This window comes from Augochlora pura, chromosome 2 (assembly GCF_028453695.1).
Source record: "Augochlora pura isolate Apur16 chromosome 2, APUR_v2.2.1, whole genome shotgun sequence".
NCBI lineage: Eukaryota > Metazoa > Arthropoda > Insecta > Hymenoptera > Halictidae > Augochlora > Augochlora pura.
The window spans coordinates 22,893,923-22,921,094 of record NC_135773.1 but is presented as its reverse complement, the minus strand read 5'-3'; the positions used below and the strand labels follow the sequence as shown (position 1 = coordinate 22,921,094).

General features: G+C 40.2%; 1 protein-coding gene across 3 annotated transcripts; it reads right to left on the bottom strand.

Annotated features, from left to right (window-relative positions):
- Positions 1 to 9: 9 nt before the first annotated feature.
- Pns (DENN domain containing pinstripe) lies at positions 10 to 27,129 on the bottom strand. 3 transcript variants are annotated; one of them, XM_078192504.1, is made up of 20 exons: positions 26,819 to 27,129; positions 9,682 to 9,791; positions 8,926 to 9,146; positions 8,506 to 8,700; positions 7,728 to 8,199; positions 7,400 to 7,536; positions 7,142 to 7,329; positions 6,897 to 7,072; positions 6,603 to 6,814; positions 6,326 to 6,532; positions 5,928 to 6,102; positions 5,587 to 5,851; positions 5,425 to 5,460; positions 4,194 to 4,455; positions 3,856 to 4,123; positions 3,444 to 3,756; positions 3,117 to 3,293; positions 2,823 to 3,036; positions 2,530 to 2,748; positions 10 to 2,455 (listed from the first exon to the last, which is right to left on the bottom strand). In XM_078192504.1, exons 1-19 carry the CDS (start codon positions 26,934 to 26,936, stop codon positions 2,559 to 2,561), a joined length of 3,936 nt encoding a protein of 1,311 aa, XP_078048630.1. In that variant the 5' UTR covers positions 26,937 to 27,129; the 3' UTR covers positions 10 to 2,455; positions 2,530 to 2,558. The 3 variants fall into 3 exon arrangements, with proteins under 3 accessions (XP_078048630.1, XP_078048621.1, XP_078048639.1); XM_078192495.1 differs by lacking the exon at positions 5,425 to 5,460 and adding an exon at positions 4,981 to 5,085; XM_078192513.1 differs by lacking the exon at positions 5,425 to 5,460.
- Between the last annotated feature and the right edge of the window lie 43 nt (positions 27,130 to 27,172).

The window sequence follows — 27,172 nt, the reverse complement described above, 5'->3', positions numbered from 1 at the left end:
CGAAACTAATCGAAATCTATGAATAAACTTATTTCCAGTTACGTATTTTATAAGTCAGTGCACATCAATGTCTCGTAGAAATATTCAATTGTTATATTTTCTTTTCCATGCTCTTATATCAATTTTTTTGAATTATTCTTCAATTTCAAGAAGGAGCAGTTAAAATAAATGTTCTTTTGAGAAACTCCGTTCATAGTATCTAAGTATTTATAATTCCATAAAAAAGTACCTTTTTGATTATGGAAATATACAGAAAAAATAGTAATAATTATTTCATTCCGTTGAATGAAAATAAAAAAAAAACGAAACGATTGGAAAAAAACATGTCAACACGTTGCACGCGTATAAAATAAAACAGTCAAATGCGGTGCGTAACGTGCATAACTTTGCGGTCTAGAACGATCACAGTACACATTTTACAATCAAATGAAATAACATTCTCCGCATTGTTTTCTTTCAGTCGCTAAGACGATTAGCCATTAAAAAAACAATTAAACATACGTTCATTCCTTTGAAAGAAAAACGGGTTTTTACCATCTACACCTAAAATTCAAGACAAGGAACTCAATCAGATCTTTCCATGAGTATTATTACTTTTGCTATTATTACGTAGCAGCGCAATTATTCAACAATTGCATTTTCAGTGTAAACCTAATGCTTATGGAACAGTTAATAGTAGACCAAACAAATCTACACTCCTTTCTTTCCTCTCATTTTCTTTCGTATGTTAACACATTGCTTTCTATTTACAAGTTTTCGTGGCAATTTATTTTATATCGAATATAAAACACATGTGTAGAAGTGAATAAAATGTATTTTAGCATAAGGAAGCATATGTGCACGATTTCTACGAATAATGAAACGTATACGTGGTAGATTATATCGAAAGAAGAAACAGGAAAACGCTTCTATTTGGAAAGCAATGTGTTAACAGAAATTAAGACTTATGGTTTACGTTCACAAATTTATGCGACTCGTGAAGGAGTATTTGTTAGCAACATGAGTATAATAAATGTACACATTGGCCTTGTACGAATGCAAAGAAAGATATAAGTATAACATCGTAGATATTGAAACTCAACAACAAATGCCCATCACTGTTAAGACATGTTCATTTTTTAAAATATGGGAAATGGCAAAAGGTGGAAAGTGAAAACTACATTCGTACATGGCCGTGCAAGGGGCGAGCGATAACAAAAGGGTTAATAATACGACGATAGAATGAATTCTATCTACGTGATGGGTTATCGAACATGAAATATCAGCGGTAAAATTGTACTCCGATAGCTATTCCAGACAATTCAAGTACCTTAACACTTTAAAGGACATTTGGGACCTGTGCCATGTACCCTGCACGTTAAAAACGAACGACCGCGCTTCAGAAGTTGTAATAAACAATTAACGTTATTTGGTCCATTTTTGTAAAACGCACTCGAATGTTTCTTGCGACGCAATTACCATCGTTCTTTTGGTTTGTTTTGTTACGAACTATAAAACACCGGTCGGTCATCCAATCTCGCGAAGAAGAAAAGTATTTAAATGCGGGAAATGACTGAATTGAAGAGAGAGAGACTACGAGAACCGGTTACTATACGCTGATTCTAGTTACACTTACAACTTAAAAAGGACATTAAATAGTTTTCCGACTAACAAAAATAAAAATCTCCGGACTATTTACATATAATTTTGTTAAAAGGAGTATATCACGCGACATTTTAAGCATTTGTTCATACATGTGAGTAAACAACGTATAGAAAATCGAGGACGTTTATCATAATGCATGAAAGAGATTCGAGAGTAATGTTAATTTCTTCTCTAATCTATTTTTTTTTTGGAAGAAGATCTTATTTTTCTTTGTATCGTTCAAATTGAAAAAAAATCAACGACGACTCGCGTTAAAACCATTACGTTTTCTCCGGTCATCTTTACGATTAATGCGGTATACGTTGTTTGCGCTTTCCGTAAGTGTCTGCTTACTAAAAAGACTGTAAAAAAAATCTAATGACTTAATAATAATGACGATATTAATAATACTAATATTAATAACTAATAGGATCACATCTTTGGTACACGATTCGTCAGTTTCAACTCTATTTGCTTCACATGAATATCCTACGGCAAGATGGGCCGAATTAAATTCATTTTTACGTTGTTTTTTTTTATCTTAATAGTCATCATTCCTTTTTTTTGTTTTCAAACAGAGCAAGATCTATGATTCATTATCTATTCATTTTCATTGTCACTCACGTATTAACTTTTTGTCAAATGATTCGTCATCTAAAAACGACTATTTTACAGTTCTGCAACAGTCTTCATTTGTGTTATTAAATTCCTGTTTAGTTCCTTAATAATAGGTTTAGAAACTTCTCCATTTCCCCAATATAACTCTCATTCTTCCTTCTTTGTTTTATTATTTAGAATTTGTAAAATTGTGCTGCTTAGAAGAACACACATCCTGCAAGAAGAAACCGATCGCTTCTAAGGATTCGATCGCTTGAATTCTCATAATTAGTGAAATAAATCGCTCACCCTAATCAAGCGGAATGCCTTCCTGCGAGTTAACATATACTAGAAATTCCGTGAGTCAGACTCTTCTCGAGAACAATATGAAACTCGCACAATGGTTCGAGAATATGAATGAGGAAATTTAATAACGTACGATTCCGTAAAAATGAGTTCTCTTCGTACATGTCCGCGGTGGAACGTGCTTCGCTCATTGGCCGCAACATCACATGAAGAAGCTGCTCTCTATCACACAAATTAATATTTAGTAACATTTATCTATACCGAACAAGTACTCGAAAAATAAGATCACAATTTACCTCACTGCTAAACAGATGAACAGCTGAAACTTCCCGTCTTTGCCAAGGGTTTGACTGAACATGTTAATCTGATCGATGAGGTGGCAATAACATCTTAACGTTGCAAACCTTTGATTGCTCTCTACATGCGCGACACGCCTATCTCTATTCAATCGTTGTGAATATTCGTCCATCTCCTCTAGCAGTGAAATTTCAAAATTTTCTTTTATCCGTACTAAGAGAAACAATTACATTAATAAATAAGCGCAATCTATTATTTTACTTTAATCTATACCGACAAAATACACAACTTACAAAGGTAGTCCCAAACGTAAAAGTTTCTACCGAATATCCTCTGGTTTTTAAAGCCGAATAAAAATATTTGCTCCAGCGACGGGACGAGACCGCCTTCGCCGCAGAGCAGGGCTGTCAAGGACCCTTCTTGGCAATCTCTTCTATAGTGGAATTTAACGATAGCATTGACAGCTTCTCCTGTGAAAAGAAGAAACATTGCATAATTTCATGACGATACAACAGAAACTGGAAGAAATGAATCTTCATTTATCTGTTATTCATTGATAGCGAAAGTTTTGTTATACTATAATTTATAGGTCTATAAATGTAAGTTGATCTATCGCTTACCTAACATATGCTGCAACTCAACTTGAGATAATATTGGGCGTCTGGGAATACTGGGTGACCTACATCTCGGCGGCGTTGAACATGATTCAACTAATTCCTCGCTGTCGATACTGTGAGGTACCAAAGCTCCTACTAACAATCTCTCCGTGGAGCCATCGTCGATACCTCTGCCAAGCCACCTACCGCAAGGAAATTTGAACGTATGCCCTGTGACCTCGTTTCTCACTACGACATGCTCCACCATCCACTTAGGCGAGAGGCCCGTGTTGTCGTGTCCTATGCGTAGCGTCGAGAGCACGCCCAAATTTTTATGCTGGAACAAGAATTCCATAATAAAACAATGAATACACTTGCTTTAGCAAATTCATAACTTATATAAAGTATTCAAAATAGAGAAGAAGAGGAGACATACATGAAATACAAATTCGAGTGCTCCTTTAGGTATAGGAACTGGATTCGTTTCGCACAGACTTCCTGAGATAGCGATCCAGCTGTTGGCGGAAGTGGTAGCTGCACTTGCTTTACGGCTAGGAAATATAACAACTCTATATGGCAATTTGGTTGTTGGATAGTTGTTGGTGAAGCAGAAATAGTCGACTGCATTCAGCGTCAAAAGATGATACAAGAACTGTTCTTTTTCCTCTTCGCAACGCAGGAACGCTGAACGTTTATATTGATTTCTGTAAAGTAATAATATAAAATGTTTATACCGTAGCATTTTAAATAAATTTGTGTGAATATCGTGAATACCTTAACAATGTATTGTTGGATAATAATGTCTTCAAATGACGAGAGAGAAGTTTCTTTTCCAACGCTAACCGAACCCACGCTCTAGCGTATCCAATGTGCGTCTTGATGTCCGTCATGGCTTGGACATTTCTGATATCAAAGAGCAAAGAGTCCGGTAGTGGTCTCAGATGCTCTGGCCCGATTTTTCTGTCTCCAAGGGATTTGTGTTTGTCTGTCCCTCGCGTTGGCGACACGTCCGTTTCCAACGCCAAATTTGACAAATCTGTTATCGTTTAACAATAGAAAAAATAAGTTAGGGCATGGTAAACCGAGTACGTGGGAAAAATCATTATTTTCTTTACATCGCTTGAAAACTATTTTTCTCAATCCATGCAAACGATGTTCATGCTATGGACAAAAACGAGGAAATACACTTTCTTATTTCCATAGCTGCAGTCACATGCTGATTGCACTGTCCCATAAAATCAAAAAGCGATTTTTGTAAAAAAAAAATTCACTTTATGTTTAACGCACACAAATTTATAAAAAAACACACATTGAAATACAAACGTCTTGAATAAGGTTTACATAAATTTCTACATTGTTTTCACTAACATGGTTCAGAATAAAAAAAATGGAATAAGTACTAGAATTAATATGCATAATTTGCAGTATTTGAATATTGATAAAACCAATGCGTCCATGCAGCTTACTGACAATCATAAGAGTAATATTAAAGGCATCGCAAAAGGAATATTAAATGTCAGGCAGACGATGTCCCTTCTAGCAAGCCGACACTAGGGCTTACCATTGAAGTTCTCCTTGACATAAGCAATCTCAAAAATATTTCTGCTCTTAAACGATGAAATTAAACGGTCCGGTAATCCGAAAAACTTATTCGACGGTTTCTTGGCTATTTACAACAACAAATGAAAGAAATCAAAATTAACTGAAAAGAACCATTATAATAGAAAGATAACACATAGGAAGATAACACAAAAATTAATGATACAAAATAATTAAATCAAAGTTTGACGAAATCATTTCTAATGAAATAAATAAACCTTTGTGTAAAAATATTTCAGCCAATGTAAATGCATATTGTGCAGTTTCAGCGGAAGACATATATATAAAGTGGTAAATTGTTTATCAATAATGGATCACTTACAACTAATACAGTGCAGAGTATCTACGTATGAGAAACTAATCTCTACTTTTTAACACTTTATTTGAAATAAAATAAGGCACGTACAATCGAGTCGTTTCCGTAGCACGCACCACGCTAGCGCTGAATTACCAAATGTGATAAAATGTATTAGGTTTCGTGATTTCAAAGATGAAGCACAATTATATATGTATATATATATATTTATATATAACATGTATAAGTGTCCTCAGGTATGTATAAACTTACCAGGAGAAAGGAAATTAGGATCTATGGTTTTAGCAGCGTCGTTACACTCTTCCAGTTCTTGGTACATGGTGAGGTGCGACCAAAGAGCACTTTTCCCTTGTTTATTTTGCAAACCGTGGCTCCAAACTCGTTCCAAAAGATCGCATAGACTGGCAACCAGAGTATTCTCCTCCACGTCGAACAACGATTCACCTCCATGACCTAATGCGACGGCTTCAGAACCCATTTTCTCAACTAACATTCTCTTTGTCTTCGATTTACAATCCTTTAGCAAAAAAATATAAGTGCATTTAAAATTTCATAGCAGATTTAATAACGCAATCGTTTGCTTCTCTAAATACCTTGAGCAATTTTTCAACAAAAGTCCAATTGGCTTGTGCTATCAGAGCTGGACTTATATCTGAGGAGAACTTAGTCTGTGGCCTCGGCGACTGTGTCTCTTGCGGGGCAGGTGGTTTCCCATTTGCTTCCATGGATTTCATTTTATACTTCCATTGAGTCTGTCCCCTCCGACTGCTGTTACGAAGACAGGCGAATTAATAATTAGCAAAATACATTTAACGACGACTAGTACTAAAAATTACATGAAGAGTAACCGAAAAATGGGAAAATATAAATAAAACTTTGAGTCTATAAGTTCTTACCGAAGTATGCTACGCATGAAGCAAGGAATAAAACAGTAAACGTTAGTATATCATTTTTGATTGTACATCGGAAAACTTTTGAGTATAGTGTATACCTTTGGGCTGGTTCCTTATTCAACGCGACACTGTCTAATATAGGAAAACTTCGAAAATACGCTGCTCTGTGAGGAAGAATTTCGGTCGGTGGGTTTGTTTCGAAGTCCACGTTCGTTAATCTCTGTTCCAACACTTTCTGAGATTCTTCTATACTTTTGCAAGGTTCGTAACGCGTCGATCTAACGATGGCTTCGCCAACTTTTTTTCTGCAGCAATAAATATAAGATCGAGAAATTCTTCTACATCGTTTGAAGGAACAACTTCGATTGCACTAACCTTAGGAGAGAAATTCTTTGATCGAAGACTCGTATGTTGAAATCAAGTTCGCTCCACGTTGACATAACTTTACTGTCTACCAGTGACGCGAACATTTGTGTCTCTAGAAATCTGGACAGGAATGGTAAATGCTGTGTGGGCTGGTCAGATAAAAATGTGGCCTTATCAAAAACGTGCATACTGTCCCTGTTATTCAACCATTCATCTTTGTCCTGCGAATTAAAAGTAATCTTGTAATCTAAGTATACGGAATAAATCACTGAACAAAACACCGCATACTATTCTGATCCATACCTGGCTCGGTTGGATAACGAAATGTTCATAACTAGAAAAAATCTGTACAAAACGATTCAAAAAGGTTTCTCTAATAGCATTATTAAACATAAGCGTCTCCTGATATTCTTCTTGCGGTGTTAGTACCCTATCTCTCACATTGTCTTCAATCGACTCAATATCATCCACGTTCACTCCTATCGGAAAAGTAAACGATATGAATTATATAATCAGTTCATTAAAATCCCAATTATCTGTGTAATTACCTGTTCGTTTAACAATGTCGACTATTTTCTGTAAGGTCTCGGATTGCGGTGTCGGTTCGGGTCTATCCCAATCGAGGACATCATGTAACGAGTGTTTTCTACGAGGAAGATGAAAACCAGAACCAGGAAGCGTCAAACTACTAGTCATGATGTCGCCATTGAGATGATTCATGGCCATGTTGTCAGTCCTGCAAGACATTTGAAATTTTACGACCACCATTAAATGGTTGAAGACAGAATAAATGACCATTGACTTACTTTCCTGAGTATGGTACTTTGTACTTGTTTAAAAGAGCTCTAATCTCGGCAATGAATTGCATTTTGTGGGGAAATACAGGTAGTTCCTCCGGAAATTGGCTACTTTGTTTATCTATATCTACATAACAAAGGTTTGCCTGCAACGGAAAAGCAGAGCGTCAAGCCAATCTTCAAATAAAAATTCGTATTTAAGACTAAAAATATAACGAACATCCAAGTACGTGGGTGCAACGTAACGAAGAGTACAATGGATTCTAATTGGGCGTGCCTAAACTCCTACGTCCATGGGACTAACATTTAACGAATCGCTTGAAAAGCCAGCACTCACTTCGCTAGCAATTTTCAGCACACCGCCCTCGTTCTGAATGTGCAGACCCATTATGAACGGCACTGGCGCGTCCAAGAAATGATGCAAACTGGCGGGCAAGATGGGCACATAGACATGCTGCCAGGAAAACGGGAAGAGGAGCGCCGTTATGCATTCGGATACCACCATCAGCTTGTGGAAGTCCGAGCTCCTAAGCAACACTTGGTTCTCCAATAGGACACAGGTGAACAATTGGATCACACAGTCCGCGCCGAGCCACGTGAACACGTCCTTCAAAGGGTAATCCAGCATCGGTAGCTCCTGCAATGGTGCTGGCTGATGTATCACCAGTTCCAATGGTGATTTCGCTGGCTCGTCGTTCGGAACGAAGAATTTCAGCGACTTCCCTGGCAACGGTACCGGCACATTGTAAAGGAGATTGTACACGTAGGACTCTAAGCTAAGACCGGGTCCTGGGTGTCTAGGAACACATCTGAAAATGGACATTTATTGTGTTAGCGGTTTTGGTGTTATCTCTAGAGCTACCCTTTCCTAGTTTTACCTACGCGACACTTATTAGTAGGTTTATTAAGGACCAATGTACATCTAAAGGAAACAATTTTCGTCCACAGAAGACAAATGATTAAATAATACTGAATAATGCGTTCAGTCTCGAGGCTCGGAGACTTTAAAAAACGAAATTTAATATGGCCAGCCAGGCCCCCACGTTTAATCGTCCCAGGAACAAAACCTTTTTGGAGGATCCTTCATACTTACTGAAACCTGAGGCTTCACTTACTTGTAGAGATTAGTGAGGAACGTTTTCGCCGCGTGGAGGTAAGGCTGCTGGCATAACAAGGATATCGATTTAGTCACTAGCAACTTGTCTTTGGTAGAGTCATAGTAGCCTAACGCTGCGCTCGGCGAGTGCGCTGATAACTTGAAGTGCCGCGGCAGCGAGCGGGTGTTGTGGCCGTCCTGTCCTTTTCTGACCCTGTGGAACAAAGTTTGGCAAGTATATTAACGTATGCTGTGCATGAATATTTAAACCGAAAGAGTGTCCCATAAGTTTTTTCCGCGCCACGCTATGCACGACCATATCATGGCCTTGTACCTTGCGATAACGCTAAAATAATTTTGGACACGATAAACGGCTTTCAGGGCTTACTGTACGACACCTCGAAGCGGAAGGGTAGAAAACTGCGTAAGGAAAACTCACGTCGGCGGTGTACCGTTTTGGCCGCTGCTCAGCTCTGTGATGTGCATCGCTTGCAGGGTTTGCATAGCGGCGCATATTTTCCGGTTCCGGCACTCCTCGTAGAAGACAAGGCTGAACCCGTAGGTTCGGTGCCCGTCCTCCTTGGTGAGCACGAACGAGTGGAACATCGGCTCCACGGAGTGCTTCTGGGTCCGGAATCTCAGGCCGCTCGGCAGGCAAAGCTGAAAGATTGAATATCCGATGAGATACGGTTCCGCACGGGCGGCTTTTCATCTGAAACCTCGCTCGCGCACACCCGGCAATTCTTTTCATAAACGGCAACTGGGACAACTCGCGCCCGTTTCGCACAACCGTTGATCGCCCGGACCATCCCCCTCGCTCTTGTACTTTTTATTCCCCCGGCAAAGCAGGTAGTAAACGCGAGGCAGAAAGCACCGAGACCTAGTTACGTCGAGCTGCGGGGAACCGCGACGATGCCTCACAATCGTTGGATCTCGCTTTACCGACTACCTTCTCTCTGCGAGAATAAAGATTATGCCGCCGTATCGCATTGTCTCGCGAACCAATCGATCCGCTTTGGACCTTTGCGCCGTTTCGCGAAGCCAGAAAATGTTTTGCACGCTGCGAACGCTTTAGATCTCGTCGCTTCTCTCGATTGGCATGTTCAGGATAAATATTGGGACGTGTAATTGGATGATACTAGATCACAATATGTCCATCGACGGGGCCTGAAATTGATAGAATTCAAATGAATACCATGCAAACAGCGTGCTCGTCGAAGAGGTTCCATGGTACGGAGTCCGGATGGTGTCCAAGCACTTTACTCTTGTACGCTCGATCCAGAGGTGTGCATTGCAACGAGTCCCCTGAAACAGAAATCATATTACGCTTCGTTAGACTCGAGTTAACTGGAGTGGATTTAGCTGTGATTCTGTTGCGAGTAATAACGATTCTGTTACGAATAATTACGAGGAATAAGTTCCGTGTGGATTTAAACTCATTTTTATTCGTCGCTGAGTCGGTAATAATCCTTCGTAAACATTTTAATAGAATTCCGCGGAACGCTTAAAAGATTCCATTCGGAAACAGCATTCAGAGAAATTATGTTAACGAACAAGTTCTCATGATTGATTAGAATAAATGTCATGGCTTTTCTAACGAGCATACAAACGCGTGCATTATGCATGCGCATACGCTCTTCGACGCAAATCTTTGTCTTTTGTGTTCGTGATTTATTTCACGATCGAGTAAGATAGGTCTCATAAATGTTTCAAACACCGCTTAAGCATGCGCGATCCAGGGCAAACGTTCGATTCAAAAATCACATTCCGTTGTACGAGAACGAATTTTCATGAAATATACAGTTTTCTCATGATTTCATAATTCGTTCTCCGTTACTCGACTAACGGGTGCACTGAAGTCGAATCTAAGGCAGTCGTGTTCGTATGCGTGGGCGCACATCGTTTTCCATTTCTCGTTGTACACCGCATAATATTACTTCGCATACCGTAACAATCACTTCTCAGCATCGAACTTAGATATATTAGGAACCACAGATTTCTTTCGAATAAAGTAATGCAATAAAAATTCCCCGCAGAAACACTTTATTCGGCAGAAAAGTAGACATCTTCAGAACCAATAAACAAACACGTGGTTGACACTATAGTGGACAATTTGTAAACTGAAGTTTAAGGTTACGTAGAGTACTTTCTTGCCGATGAGTCACCGTTAGAAATTCTATACACGGAGTACCACTAATGCTATCTTTTGAGAAACAGCGAGAACTTATTGAAGGACCTAATATAACGGTCAGTTGAGAATTGATTTTTCGAGAACAAAGAATACGTCCATGAATATATTCGACGAACAATAGATTGAACAATATATAAACTATTCACAATGTGGGAGGAATAAAACAGGACTGTATTGTTTCTTCTGACAGAAGAATACAAGATGGCAGACGTTAAATCGCTTATCATACAGATATTCGTCCGGTAATTTTGTGCACCGCCATTTTTGTGCTCTTGCATTTTTAACAGTATGTATTTGTATAAAAGTTTATTTTACAAATAATTAGAATCGCTACAATTGCTTTAAACAAATTTATATATTATTTATCCGCTAGTTAATGTATCACTCTATTCTCTACAGGAGAGCATTAGAGTGCATGCATAGCAAATGAATAGGTTTAGAAGCTACGAGTTCTGTCCCGAATACGCAGCGTGCTGTGCAATGGACGCATTGTTCTTAGCGCGGCGCTGCCTAAGTGCAACTTGGAGCCTCGCTGGAGTTAGAGCTGCACACACGCGAGAGAAACGTAGGACATACGGGTCGGTCGTCTCCTCCACCCTTTTCGTCGCAAAAATTAGAATCTCTCAACGGCGACGTCGGCAACTTGTTATTGAACGTGGTACATATCCTCGGGCAGCTCGACCTGAATGAGACCGTTGAAGTCTTGGCGATGTTCCAGCTGCCTCGTCCACGGCGGACACACAAGAGCACCCTTGTGCCGGGTTAATCGTTCATGATCGAACAGCCACCAAAGAAGACGCTGTGCAACGTTGGCCGACACGGGCCACGGACGCGACCCGCTGAAAATTTCACCGGGCTCTTGAATATTTAATCTTCGCGGGGCGCGGAGACGCGGCTGTCGCACCTGTGACACTGTCGCCTCGGTTATGGCCTGGCACAGCGTACCATTCTTAACCCTTTGCACTATTATTATAATATATATATTATATAGTATTATTTATATATATATATTATAGTCGTATAAAAATAATCAAAATTTTTATTTTAATTTTGGATTTTGATCCACGTTGCAGAAAAGAGTCGAATATTCCGATAAGTGCATCGACTATTTTTTCTTTCTTATTTTTTATCCATGTGAAACGGAGAGGAAAGAATCCTATAAATGTAATTGTCTCGTTAAAGTTAACGACGAGTGGAATAGAAACCGTGTTATTTTAAACTCGGTTTCAGAAAATTGCGGAGACCATTTCGCGCTTATTGTTTTCCACAATTTTCCGCAACCTCCCCTTGTATTTTTTCACGCGATTTCGAGCGCTCTGTTATTCGAGAGTCCTCCGTACCCTTTCTGTCTGGAAAAATTCTGTAAAAGCGAATACAGTAGTACCCAGCGAGGTATGTATTCCCGTTTCGCCCAACATTCTGTCGTTGCAATAATCGATAAACAACGCACGCATTCTATGCCGGTTGCAGAAACAACGATGCTCTTTGTCGATTCATCTTCTCTTCCCGGTTGACAATCATTGAGCTTTGAAATCCTCATCTTCTGGGATAAATAATACTCTTCTTAGTTACTGGAATTACTTAACCACGTAAGAAATTGAAAAAATTTTTATTTATTAAATAATTAAATAATATTAACCACTTAGGCACGGCTGGACTTTTCTTAGTGTATCATATATACACGCTTTCACTTTAATTTTTTTACTTTAATAACTAGTAAAAAAATTGAGTAAAGCACCTAACTGGTACCTTTATCTTAGTCAATCATTGCTTTCAGCATCGAGCCAATAGCATCTGTAATATTGCAATCGAAGACGAAGGCAGTAAAGGTTCTCGTTAACGCCGCAGGATTCGCCAGGATTCGCAGTCCCAGGACTCGTTCCCAAGACAATCGGTGCAAGAATTGCAGCCGCAAGATGCTACTCTGCCTGGCACAGAGTAGCAAAGTTGTTCGATGGTGTGGGGTTGAAAAAATGATTGGGGACGACGGAAGAAAAACCCTCGTCACGTAACAACCCTGGACGGTCGATCGCAGCCTAAAGGAAATAAAGGTTTTTACGGCGTTGCAACCGCGGCGATAACTGTCATGGCCGATGCAGCACGGCGCAACCCCCTTGGTAATTTCGGCAGGGAAGCATGCCAAAACTGTTCAGACGGACGTGCAATATTTCGACCGGCCGGGGCGGAACACGACCGAACGCGATAAGAAGACGCGACGCTGTCTCTCTTCTTGGAAAAAAGCCGTCTCGACGGAAGAATTATGCAGAGATGCCGCGGAGATTTCGTGTCGTGGAAACCGTTCCTCGCGGTGATTTGTTAACGTTCGCCGACGTCTTCGTTCCGTCGATTTCTTTGGTCAGATTTTCTTTGGTTCTAAATCGATGCTTCACCTAGTTCGCAACATGACCAGCGCTCTGCGAAAGGTGAAAGAACGTCTGCTGCTGGATGCATCGATAAAGCACAGCTAACTGTTAACTCGTTCACCGAGGAATTAACTTGTCTCACAATTCCGATCTCTTTCTGTCAGATTGAGAAGTTATAGCGACTCGTGCAACGAAAACTAACGCGCTTGAATTTTCCTTAGATAATAGAAAAGAATAATACGAATTTATCGTGAGATATCGCGGCGTTTTAGACGAAAAGCGTAGGAAACCAACCAAAGCAAGAAGCTCTTGAATTGTTCCGTGGTGCAACATGGTTGTAGACGATACAGTCTCGATAATGTCCCCTATTTAGCGTTGCCATAAACGCATCAATATTTGCCATTGAGACAAGAAGGCCTTGTTCGTACTTGACCCGTCCGCCCACCTGATACACCGAGTTTCCAAGCGGCAGGTGAAAATTAATGAAGCCGCGTGTCTCCTTTCGTTTCTTTCGCGTTTCACGGCGAGCGATCCCCTTCATCTCGGGGCCAGAAGGGCTAAGGAAAAAAGGGAGGAGAGAGAGAGAGAGAGAGAGAGAGAGAGAGAGAAAACACGGGGATGGCACGAGTGCTCTGCAGCCTGTGAGAGTGACTTCTAGTGGTTCGCATGAAAGTGGGCACCCTGGATTTAAAGCGCGCCACGCGCGGCCTTTTCCTACGTTTTTCCAATCCTGCGACGACTCTTCCTCAAACATCATTACTCACGATGCCGCTGCTGTCATTCGTTCAGCTTAGCGACCGTTCCGCGGCGCACACGGTTTTTCATTCCTGCCGATTCTAGACGCTTTTACGATTCAACGAGAAATCTATTTCGTTTCATTATTCCAATTCAAGTGTGAAATTCTGGAATGACGAAATTAGTTTCTATTAGCCATTTTATAGAAAATTGTTTGCAATAGTTTCATCGCTGGATTACAGGTTTGACGAGTTCTGAAAGCTAGCTTTTAAACCACTCCTTTCACGTTGCGTTGATTTTCTTAATATTTTCCTTAACACTTTACCGACCGGTAATCTATAGATCAGTCATGGCAATCATTAACCCTTTTGGTACCAAATTACAAGAGTTTGTAAAATCTGATAATTACCAAATTCAAAAGGGAAGGAGAAGTAGGAAATAAAATTCTTATTTAATAGAAATAAGAAATCTTGAATAAGAAGAGTGTCAACCATATTGTATTGCCACCCAGATATGTGTGACGCGGCGACGAGCGTGTCAAAGAATTGTTTAACCCCTTGCACTGTAACAACGAGTGACAAAGATTTCGTCTATTAAATATTAACATTATTCATTTCTTTGGTTCTTCTGTTATTAATGATGAATAAGGGCTAATCAAGGCAACATGAATAGCATCGTAGTTGAAGGGTTAAAGGTGCTAATTAACCCTAATTAATTAAATAAAATAAATGAATAAAGGAGATATTTAGGATTTTAAAGTTCCAAAGCATTGTCCTTTCTAAGTGAAAAGAAAATTCTATCGAACGTAATAGTTGAAATATTGATTTGTTGCCGCAAAATGCGGTACACCAAGGATAGAAGTCGTCGGGTTTCCGTTCACGCAAACAATGGCCGTCGAAAACCGATCGAACCCGATGGAACTTCTTCAATCGTACGTGTCTTCTGGCACGCCGGACTCCGCCGAAGAGCTTCCGCAATTTCAGGCCCGCCTATCCGTCAATATAATCTGTCGGTATATGTATACGTGGTCGGACAATAGGATCGATCGGGGTCTCGCGCGCGAACTTGAGCTATTAAACGTGTCTGGCCCGGGCATAGTAAACGAACCCCGTGAACCCCGAGGGGGGACGACCACCGCAGCAGGACCGAACCCGGGTTTTCATAATTGCGTCCCGGTTTCCATGTGTTCACGGAAATTCAGGCTCGATTAAGTTACCCTGGCACGGTTTTCCGCGAGTTCGTCGGCGCTCGGAGGCAGTTTCGGGACTCCGGCTTCATCTCGGAAGTTCCGTCCCGAAGTTTGCCCCCACGGTCCCCGTAATTAGGTTTCGAGGCTCAATGTCTTTCCGATAAATCACTGTCGTTTCTGGCCGACTGGTGGGTGGCAATGTGTTTTGCGATTCGCGTCGGTGTTGTCGCGATTTAACAACTCTTCACATAACTGGTTCCGTTGCAGAATCACTTGAGATTTTTTAGCTTATTGTAAGAGAGGAGAACGAGGTATAGCAAGCCCTATGTTTATTTATTTGTATAATTAACATTGATATTTAAATTTAATATCGATTTATCGGTGCAATCACAATTATACATAACTTTGGATTTGATCAATTAAGAGTCTGTAATTTTGCCAAATTTTTCTGATGGCTCAGCAAAGGTGTTAAGTGTTTGTTCACTTGACAAATCACCGTACTGAATATTATCGTCGCTTCTAAGTTAAAATTCGTGGTACAGTGTCGTACCGGTGCATCGATCGTGCAGCAGAAATCGAAACGCGATTGATATCTTCTCGGCGATTACGCATCCCTGTAATTAACTATAAATCTCTGGGCGTTAAACCTTTGAAGCATTGTTGCCCCACGATTTTTTATACACATCTAACGATTTTTTATACACGTCCCAGAGGCACCAGAGAGTGTCCGATTTTCTCGTACGGAGCGAAGAACGTGGCGGTCTACATTTCCTGTCCCGGTTCTCTCTAATTGCAACGATCAAGAAAGGAGTCGTCCGATCGGAGTCGCCCGCGGAACTAAAACACTCTTTTTTCCCTCCGTCCTTCTCGCGGCTGTTATTACCGTTGGAAAGTTTAATTGCGCCGCTCGACGGTTAATTATTTCGTTCGTTTTCATACACCGGGAACGCAATAAGAAATGGAAGAGAAAGCACGACCGGAATTATGTATATCATCGCCGGTGCAATACTCCTGTATATCGGATTTTTCCTTTCCGCAGATTTGCGCCGCTTTCCTGCGGAATCGATATGTATGCCTCTTTTTTTCTCCCGGAGAACCCTTTCTCCGCGATTCCGATATTTTATTTAAGTAGCCGCGACTATCGTCGAGCTTCAAACTCTTTTCGCCTGATTCCCGGGAAATTGTTGCTCGAACGTCCTATACAGCGAGCCTAATTGTCGGAATAATAATTGTCGGCAATTTTGTTACGATTTATTATTGTTGGTACCTTTATATAGAAAATAATAAACCGCTGCCGAGTGGTACAACAAAAGCGTGTCCGTATCTTCTTTACGTAATAAATGATTAGGGTACCATGGCAAAAAAATGATTAGATCTCGAGATATTGTAAAAAGATGTCTTTTAAGAGAAATGGTAATTTAGTTACGAAAAATGAAAACATTTGCGCGAAATTCAGCCGTGCCGAAGGGGTTAAATACAGACGGTTTTTAAGTCGAGGAAATCGCGAATTTGATTCGCACGGGCAACGTAGACGAAGCAACACTGAAAGAAGGTGAAACAGCCGAGAAACTTGAGACGCATTAAAATGCAACAGGCCCCGATGCACTTTAATACCGCTCGAACGGAAACCGCGAACTTTCCAAAAATCATTTTACAGGTAAAATAGCTCGACGAAGCGACGGTTTTCTGCTCGGCTGTTTTCCTAGTTCTCTATTTTTATCACTCGCGTAGAAAAAGGGCTGCCCGCCACGCTATTGACCGTTAATTGCATTTCCCATTAAAAAGCACGGATCGCGTGACACGTTCGATGCAACGTGCTCCGTTTTAATTGGTCTTTGTCTGTTCCACGAGTTCTTCGCGGCTGTTACGCGCTGGCAAACTAGCTTTGCCTTGCGGTGGCAGCGCAACATTTGACAGCGTCGATTTTGATTTTCTCGCTTTCGAAATTTCTTAGCCGAGGCTTTCTTTTTGCTGTTCGAACGGCTGTTCTGGCGCTGCTGTGTGGCAACTTCCGTTCTTCGAGATGCAAAGCTTTGTTATCTGTCCAATCGGGATCATCCAAGGGTCACTATGCTGTATGTATTTGTCTCGAATGCTAACACAATTTTCGATAACGATAAAATTCACATTTTATCCGCCGGTCGTCCGGTCGTAAAAATTTTCGTTTCTATTTCGAATTTATCTATCCTTATTAATCGCGATAAGTATTTAATGTTCAAAAATGTATATAACAATATTGAAGCTTGTTGCACAATTTCACAGATTTATCTCAATAATAGATAACAGATTAAGGGTTATTATGGCAACCTATTCACAGGCTACAGCGTTAAAAGTAAAAAAAGGAAAGTAAAGTGTGAAATTCTTATTGGAAAAGAGCGTTCTTCTTTCGTCGAATGCAACCAAAAGCAGTTTGGTCGATCGAATCGGCCGTCTGCTGGTGCTATAAGGGTGCAAGTAACCGAGGTATCAATGTCCAATATTTTCGGTGTAATTTGATAATGGATGGAAATGGGTTCCGTGGTGCATAGAACACGCTGGTTCCACATTGATCGAACAAATATGCTGGAAAACCTCGTTATCCCAGCGAGATCCTGATCCAGGCGCGATAGGGGTTTATGAGGGGTGCCCTTCCATATTGTCCACGCTATTTAGGCTATCGGATGAAGCCGAATTCCTTGTTTAAACCATTAACATTGTTGTTTTGACGTTATTTGCTTGACGTCGGGAGACGATTCTTTTTCGTTATTTTCGGAAAACTAATAAACCCTACCCCTAAACCTATTATTATATAATTCATATAGGATTGTATGCAATTATATACAATTATATAATTTATATATGATTGTATGAAATAATATACAATCATATAATTTATATACAAATTATCTTAACATAAACATCGATCGTCGCCTCTCGTTCGCCCTGGCAAACGAAACATTGCAAAGGGTTAATATAAATAAAAGATCCCACTTCCTCAGAATAAGCACATGTCGAACAATTGGAAAATCGAGTCTCTGTAAGAAAGAAAAATGGTAATTTGACGGTGGACCATAAGAAGCTACACCATAGCAATTTGCTTCCCCGAATGTGTCTGTCGCCTTGTGAACACGGTGGTGACGTCATCGTGCACAGGGTCATTTGTGCGCAAACGGGGGTCCCTCGTCACTTAAATAACCGCTTAAAGGGCGGAAGTGTGGTTACAGAAACGAACTGTATAGTGCGGTGTGCTCGTATGACCAGCGGGAGCATGATCGCTTCATGCTATACGAAAATCTTTCTATACTTAGTTTGTCGACGTATACGTACGTATACGTGTATACGTAGTCTGACCGAAGGTGAACGTAGACTCTGTCCAACGTATAATCTTCAACAATACGCCTCGAATAAATTTTTAAATCGAAGTAACGAGATGCAATGAAATTGTTCATTAATATCTGGATGTTTGTGTAACACTGTCATCACGTGTTTCGTTCACGGTTTATTTCGTGTCCCTATGATCGGAAATAGCAATCTATTTTAACATATTCGGAATGGTAAACGAGCCACGGCGTATCTATTTTTAAAACTTCGTGGTATAATATTGTTGTGTCTGTGGCTCGATATAGGCACCGAGTCACGGCACAGTTTATACGAATACGCGACCATTGTTATGGATCCTCGAACCGTCTCATTTTAATTTCATTGACACGTTCCATGCCACGTGTACCACCTATGCTTAAATGTTTATTTAGATCGCTGAGAAGGTAGTATAGAAGAAATTTAGAAGTAAAGTATTTATTTCCACCACGAGAATGAGTCGTATTAAGTTATATTATATAAGAATGAGTTTCGTTGTTATATATACAATATTTAATAATTACATATAATATATCAACTTTTAGTAAAATAATTTAGTGTTAAGCCTGATCGATGATGGAACCAATCTGTGCCTAAACACTTTGTTATTCTGTGTTTAATTTTCAATTTACAACAGTGTAAATATGTGAATAATGTTCAGCTTTAGTTTAGCCTCGCCATCCGGCGCCGAGAAGTCTATAAAAATGGGACAGGGAGGGGAAGTTAATGGAGAAAATGGGCACAGCAGTGGGCCGAATTTGGCGACCATAAGGTTAACCGGGGTTTTAAGATTAATTCAATTCATCGCTGTTCAATGACCCAATTCGATGATCGCGCCGCAGGGGGGGTTGTGAATCCACGAAATTCGAGGGTCGACCCTGAAATCGAAACGCTTGCGAAACAACCCTCGCGACCAGTACCGAATCATTGGTTCGTGTTCGCGATGCTTTCACGTCTAAAAATAACGTTCTAGACTCTCACGTGGCAATGCAACCCTTTCGAGAGACAGAGAGAGAGAGAGAGAGAGAGAGAGAGAGAGCCGTTTCGACGAAAGGGGGCGCGAACCAACGTGTCGTGCGCCTTTGCGACAATTAAACAATTTTCGCTGGCGCCACTGTCGAGGACCAACCCCTTGCACTATAACAACGAGACAGACTCGTGACGGATATTAAATAAATATTATTTAATTATTAAAAAAATATTAATCGACGCAGTTCTATAAAAGATCGCAGTGCAAAGGGTTGACGCAATTTTATTTCATTCAGTAAGTGCAGCGAAACTTTTTCCTAGGAAATGCTCATTATTCGAATGCAGATTTCGTGCATTTGCGACGGAGCAACCACGAACATTAAATTATGAAAACATTAGACGACAACAAACATTTATCTAGGAACGCATAAAGGAAGAAAGAAATCTCGAAAGGTTATTGGGTTGATATTAAATTTTGTAACAAACACTTTCCAGGTAAAAACATTCCTAAAAAGAAAATTTCATAATTAAAAGATAACGACGTCGAGCGGCAAGCAGAGCAGAAATTATTATTGGCATAATTGGATAAAAATGGAGGAACGAGGGCGATGAAAGTGAAGAACTTAGTGATCTTGGATAGATCAATTAAAGGGGTCGCTGTAATGAGAAGGCAGCCCCACTTTTCGTTAATTTGAGTAAGCCAACAGAATATACTTAAACATCGAGCACTTCGTCAAACGTTCTGAAAATCGATAATTAATTAATATTATCGTAGTCATTACTATGTTTATTCTACTATATTTAATATATTGCAATATACCAAATACAGATATAATAGCGAGAGCTAGCTAAGCAAATATTATAAATCGTTTTATAATTATCACCGTAGCTCATAATTTATTCAGAATCAATAATAGTCTTAATGTTACAATGTAATATTTAATAGTGGAAGCAAAGAATTTATTGCAACGGTTTCTATCGCAATTGTGCATACGAATTTTCGCGTTTCTAAGGTTGCATTGTTAGGATTTCGCCGGTCACTGCGATAAAGCAGCGGAAAGTTCGCGTGAGTCATTGCAGATCCGAGTGTCTCGGACCTATAGTATTCGCAGAGTGGCCCCTTGTGTTCGTGAAAAATACTCGTTACACGGTGTCTCACGCGTTCAACATGTCCCCGAATCAATACTTTCCGCACTATACGGGCCTATCCGCCGTTTAATGCTCCTTTTTCGTTACCCTCCACGAGCCTAATCTTCTCCGAGCGCCTTTTATCCCCCGCTTATCTGTCCTCTGCAACGGTATATTTTCACGGATCCATTCCTCCGAAAACTATTTCACCAACGAAAGAAACTACATTTTAACAGAACCAACTCTCGCTCGCAAAATGAAAACGAGCTTAACCTTATTTGTTTCCATTTTTAGACTTTGATGACAGAAGAATTCAATTTGCTTTCGATTTAGAAGAAATTAATAATTTATTAAATCTTGCATGGCATTCTTATCACGAATCCAACTCGTTATTATAGCACAATGGGTTAACGCATATTCATCCGGTATTTATTTACACCGTGTCACAAAATGTATAGTTTACATAGAAACAACTTGTCAGGTTATGTCCGCCAAACGACGGACGGAGTTTTATTTCCGTACGAATGATACACAAGCAAACACGTTGATAGCCGCGCAACGATGAAAAAGGAATTACGGTACTAATTGACACTATTTCGGCGGCTCTCGGCGATCGCCAAATTGCACGGACCATTGGATTATCGTCGTTACTTCGTTCACGGAATTCCGAAGCGGAGATTAGTCCCGTAGAACGGTTGATGGCGGCAATTAAAGTCACCGAGTGGACTTAATCTTCCCGCTGGCTCCTACGATCGAGCGCCGCGAATATGACGGAACGGTTGATGACTTTCTGACCCGGCCGCGGAGGCGCACACCTAATTGACAATTCTATAAATGACTCGCGCGATCGGGGACTTAATTTTGAAACAGCGAACCATCCTCGATCGATACACGGTTGGAACATTGATTACGTACGAATAAGTGTTTACAGTTGCGTCGGGATACACTGTAAAATAATAGACGTCTATTTTTATGAAACTTTTCACGAGCGTTCATTAGACTTACCTAAGAATTTAACTGGATTTTCTCTGCTCTATTTTTACTACATAATAACATTTTGTTGAAGTGAGAAACAATTCTTGTTTACCTCTGCAATCGTAGAAATATTATTTGGTTATATGTCAATAAATCGTTGGACGTTTATTCGTTAGTCTTTGTTACAGCCTTTAGAAAATTAAATTGTCCGCGTGGGCAATTTCAATAAACATTAACTCGTACATTGAGTCGATTGAAAAAATATTAGGATGAAGAAATCGTGTTACAGAGAATTCTGACATTGGCGATCGGGATAATCGAGGTTAGGCCGCCCGCATTTTAGTGATTCGCGCGCGTCACGAATAAACAACGTCAATAAGCGAAGTTGCAGAGTTCGTGAGGACCATCGCCATCGGCAAAGAGATGGCATAATATTCCGCTAAGATCGTAGTTAATATAGAGCCTCGGCCAACGGAGAAAGCCTCGGACGCGAACTTTCTATGCACAGCCGCCGCATTATGCTCGTCTGTCGTCACCGCGCTTAAGCGACCGGAGAGAATTGTATGGTGATTTCTTCGTTAAACGATGGGTGCTACCGGTGTCCTCAAACGGGCATGAAATGTAACACTTAAGTAAGTATCGGCTTGTTATGTAATCGTTGCGTCACATGGAACTACGTTCAATGTTAGAGTAACTAAAAATGCCCTGGACGAAGTCGAATTCGAGGTTTTCCTCGAATAAATGTTTCTCATGAATGCTATACTTCGCGATTGTTATGGCAGAGAGAAAACTGCCAGACGAATGTGTGTTAACTCTTTCGGGCACGGTGGAATTAAAAATGTCCCCCCTTTTTGATGTACGGTAATGCGTGGTGGGGGATTTTTAGACCCACATTTTAATATTGCAATAGCTACGTCACAGCTGTATTTATTCATAAACCCATGTAGCATGGTGGGACTATTTAAGTCATCATAGTTATAAAAGTTATTAGAGAATAAGCAATATTAAAAAGGGATCTAAATAGTTTGTAAATTATCGTAATACTGTTTGTACTATTTTCGTTCATTATAGATGAGATAATTATCGTTCATTATAAATGTATTAAATAAAAAAAATAATGAATTTTAGATTTACTCATATAATTTATTAATGTAATTTATAGTGTCAGTTTGAATGCCGTTCTCACTAGGCCACCGATAGCTTGATACCGATAAGATACAGTTCCGGACAATGATCATGTCAAGCATCACAATATTGTTCTCTTTAATGAATTAGTATTATCAGAAACTGATTTCTAATCAGGATTATTCAATGATGTGTCGGACAGTGACTCTTATTAATATAATATACGCGATTTAAAACAGAACTGTTTCAGAACTGGACTGAACGACTGAAAATATATACATATAGGAAAGAAAAGGAAATATATACTATCGAATGAAGTTAGGGAATTAATTAATTAAATAAAATTGCCACAATAATAAGCAACCTTACTAATTCTAAGAAAATTTGAAAAAAAGAAGCCAAGTGAGCTCTCATAAATATTATAACGTATTAAAATTTAATAATTCTTAATTAAATAATACTTCAGTAAAAATGTGAAATCGATGAATTTAAGATTCTTTTGTAAAAGCAAATCTCGTATACGAAAGGTCTCTCTATTAATTTCGTGTCTCTCTCTCTCTCTCTCTTTCGCGGCACAGCTTCCGTGGGCTTCACGGTTGCACTGGTGCATCTGTTGCAGCTGCTCTCAGCATGAAGTATCTTTAGAATGCTCCCTGTTTCTTTGTCGCGCGTTGCTTTATCCAGCAACGGTCGTTTCCAGAAAAACTGCGGAGAACTTCCGAACCACCGTGTGGATAATCCGCCCACATTGTGCGATTCTTCTTTTTGCTCTCGCTCGTGTTCACCTTGCAGTTGATCCTGCGAAAGGAATCTTTTCCTCCCACAGATGAAATCGCTATTTCAGCGTTTCCGCCGGAGTCGTAAAATTTCGAAGAACCGGCAGGTAAACCGAAGAAAGCCAGTTCTCGTTATTGAATTGTGTATTATCTACAATATCTGTTACCTATATTACCTACAATTAACCTCTTAGGCACGACGCGCCGTTATAGTGGCTCTCGTGGATGTATCGTGCTTTACTCAACTGTATTATTAGTTGTTAAAGTAAACGATTAAAGGGAACGTGTATAAGTACAATAAAAAATATATATATATTAAGAAAAATGGTAATTTAGTTACGAAAGATTTTGTTCGCGCAAAATCCAGCCTAAGAGGTTAAGCACTCTACTATGGTTACGTCATTAATGTTATGCGATTAATTTTATAAATACACTGCGGCGAATAATTATAAGACGAGAGCAGCTCTGAGATTTTCAGTGATATTTGAAACAGAATCCTTTTTGTGTCTTTTTATAGCCTTCGTGAAAAATTTAGCACGCTTTCTGTTGGACCAATTTGTGACAGAGTGCCAATTAAAATCTGATAGCCGCGGTTTGCGAAACAAATGCACTGAGCTACGACTACGTACATGCACTCCGCTGTTTGCGCTTGCTCTACCAACAGCATTCATTTTATCCGACACGGCTAAACATGGAGGAGGAACGAGGTCGAAGGTCACAATTCAACCAAAGAGGGAATTATCTCCTTCTTGTTACCATCGTTCGCAATTAGACTTTGTTTCGCTGCGCCGAATGTACTGCATTGTTCCGTAGAGATGGACAATGAAGCTCTGTGCAAAAATCTATTTCTTAGTCAAATTGTGCTAACAGGAATTTTATATTTTACCATAGCAGTTACGTCGTTATAAATTCGTAAAATTGGCAGTGTAAAAATAAGGAGACTCGGAAGCAATGTCTATGAGTTAAAAGGTAGTATTGGTCCCAGCAGCGGTGTTTAGTTATTAAACGAATTGTTCTGTTATTTTCATAACGGAGGCTGGCCAATGTTAACAATACCGCGTCCAGGAAGAGGAAACAGGGTCTCCAAATGTCATACCCGCTTGAGCACGGCGCAGTGTCGTTTGCAGCGGGTAAGTATCCTTACCCTCTAGGATGTGCCCGTAGTAACTCAATCCTGAAAACTGGCAATCGTGTGGCCTGTCGTGGCCGATGAAAGTAGTTGGTATTGGGTTACAACACACACTTGTTTCGCTAGGAATTCTACGGTCGTTGAGTGCAGCACACGTGCTCGGAAAATGCGTCAGCAGCAGCAGCAACGCGCCATGAATCTAATCTAGATAGATATTTTTTTTATTAAACTTTTTCCTGACAGCCTTGCTTTCTACTCGAACATTTTCACCGAGTCACGCGTACGTTCGTTCCTCTCGACAATCAAATAATATTAGATTTTAATAGGTGAAAGGATCAAATGTTTAATTAGATCAAAACAACCGAAAAATGTTCGGTATTAAATAAAATACTTTGGTTAACGCGGGTAGACGGTACGCGATGGAAAGCCAACATGGCCGCGAAACGTTAATTCTGGACAAGTGTCGCAGGAAGCTCGCGTGGGTTACATAAACAAGCAACGGGAGTTCGAGAGTGACCGCTTGGACGAAACGATCCAGCATCCAGCGGACACGTGCGTCTTTTGCCGCGGAATTTTCCCAGGAACACGCAGCCGGGGGGCAGATTGTAAAACGATCCCCATCCGAGATGTTCCCGGAAAAAATGGACCGAACTGGAGATGTGCAGACTTCCTGGAGAAAAAGCGGCGCACATCCTGCCCTCCCATTGTTCCACAGACCACGGATAGGCTTACAATCTGTGACCACCGTCGCTCATCCACTAATTGTATATTCATCGAGATCTTAATGACACTGTAATGTCGCTAGCAGTGCCTTTAAACAAATTGTGAGAAAGAATCGCGAAAGTACGTGAAGATATAAGAATAAGAAAATTCCAATTGTTTTGAGTATTACAAGCAACAGGTATGTATCATCTAATTGGAGATTGCATTTAGGTATAAGAAAAATGTATAGATCAAATGCCAGAATAATGAAAAGATTAATAGAGTTTAAAAATACTATTGTATTGTAGGTAAATGTGTATGTAGCTTCTGCAACTCTCAGTGAAATTTTTGCTACCCCTGGCGGGAATCCTTTATTATTTAACGCAATAAAAAGGTACAGATTGATCAATTATTGCGTTGCGTGTCACTGGCGATAAAAAGGTTGTGTAAAATATTCAATCAGATTCGAATGTCGTAATCGCAGAGACAAACGTTATCGGCATATGTTTAACCGTTCAATTGGAACTTAATACCGTTTAGCTGAAGGATGACTTCATCATTTACGGAGAAAATAATTTGAAACGAATTATCGAGACCGATTTATCCCCAAATTATTTTACGTCAAGTTAAATCGATTAATTTGTTCCATCGGAGACGATGCCAATCAGTTCTTGCAACAATTAAAATCAAATTCTGCACATTTTTTTATCTTATAATACGCCTGTCCAAACAGATAAGATAAATAATTGTCTAACGAGGAAAATTTCTTCCTCATTATAATAAAATACCGTCGAATACATAACATTAATGAACGTAACTGAAAAGTAATTCAATAATGTTGCTTGCGTTGAACAATATACAAGTTTGCGGCATTCTGTTCTGACGCTGTTAGTACTTGGTAAAAGGGGATTAAAAATAAGCGACAGAAAATATCGATTTCACTGACATTAAAAAAACTATGTAATTAATAATACGCACGCTAATCGAACGACCAAGTATCAACAGATCAAAGACAACTTTAACGCCTACAATAGAGGGAAAGATTTTGCATTATTCGCTATTGATGTTAATATACGTGCGCGAAACGTATCGAGCTTCTAGCTGTGGATGCATTGGCGTAAGAAGTTTGCCGTATTATAAACGTGGACGCGCAGATGTTCGATATTCAATATTATTATCCCGCGTATCGGGAAAGAAACTGGCGATAACGCGCGCAGGCGAAACTGTCATCGAGTTTGTCAACGGAGCCGAATTTTCTATCGAACAGCACTGGGATCGATGAATGTTCACGTGTTCATCACGTGCAAATTAAACGAAAATCACGTCCAGGAAACCGCGAAACAGAAACACGGGCACGACGCCTGAACCAAATGTGCTCTCTTTAGATATTCTGCCTAAATGATCCATCGAACCGCGATTAGGATTCACGATATCAGTATTTACGTAAATATTACAATCGTGTTCGGGTCACATTGAACGTTAGTACACTATCGTTGCATGGTTGCGAAGTACAGCGATTTCGAAAATTGCAACATCACTACATCACTACGCTGCAAAAAAGATCGTGGAACGCTCGTGGTATAGATTGAACTCGTTCGAAGGTTGAAACGCTCGCGGCCGAGATTCGTCTCTCTTGACAAACAGGACGCGTCGCGACAGACAACGCATGTCGTAGATGTCATGGGGGAGGGAAAAAGTAGAGAAATCGACTCACCGAAATATTTGTCTGGCTCCAGGCCCGAATCTTTGTCCAGTCCGCATATGACAAAATAATCCGCGAACCTCTGTGGATGTTGATCGGGTCCGCGCATTATTCCCAGGCTCCCGTTCATCTTTTCCGAACGCGAATCGGATATGGCTCGCCGGCACGGTACACGAAACACCCTCACGAAAACGATTTCCACATCGTGAATCTCCACAAAACTGTCATTTCACGGGAGAGCGAAACAACAGCTGATGTTGACGCGTACCGAACGCAACGCACGACTCTGCGGAGTGCGGGCCTCTCGCCGCGAATAATTGATCTTTACTCGGCGCTGCGAAGTTTGCTACGAAACGATGCGCGCAT

Coding starts and splice junctions, on each gene's coding strand:
- Pns (XM_078192495.1), bottom strand. CDS start 26,936: ATGAACGGGAGCCTGGGAATAATGCGCGGACCCGATCAACATCCACAG. Junction 8,701..8,925: donor CAAAACGGTACACCGCCGAC/GTGAGTTTTCCT, acceptor TTTGTTCCACAG/GGTCAGAAAAGGACAGGACG. Junction 3,757..3,855: donor CACTCGAATTTGTATTTCAT/GTATGTCTCCTC, acceptor TTCTTGTTCCAG/CATAAAAATTTGGGCGTGCT.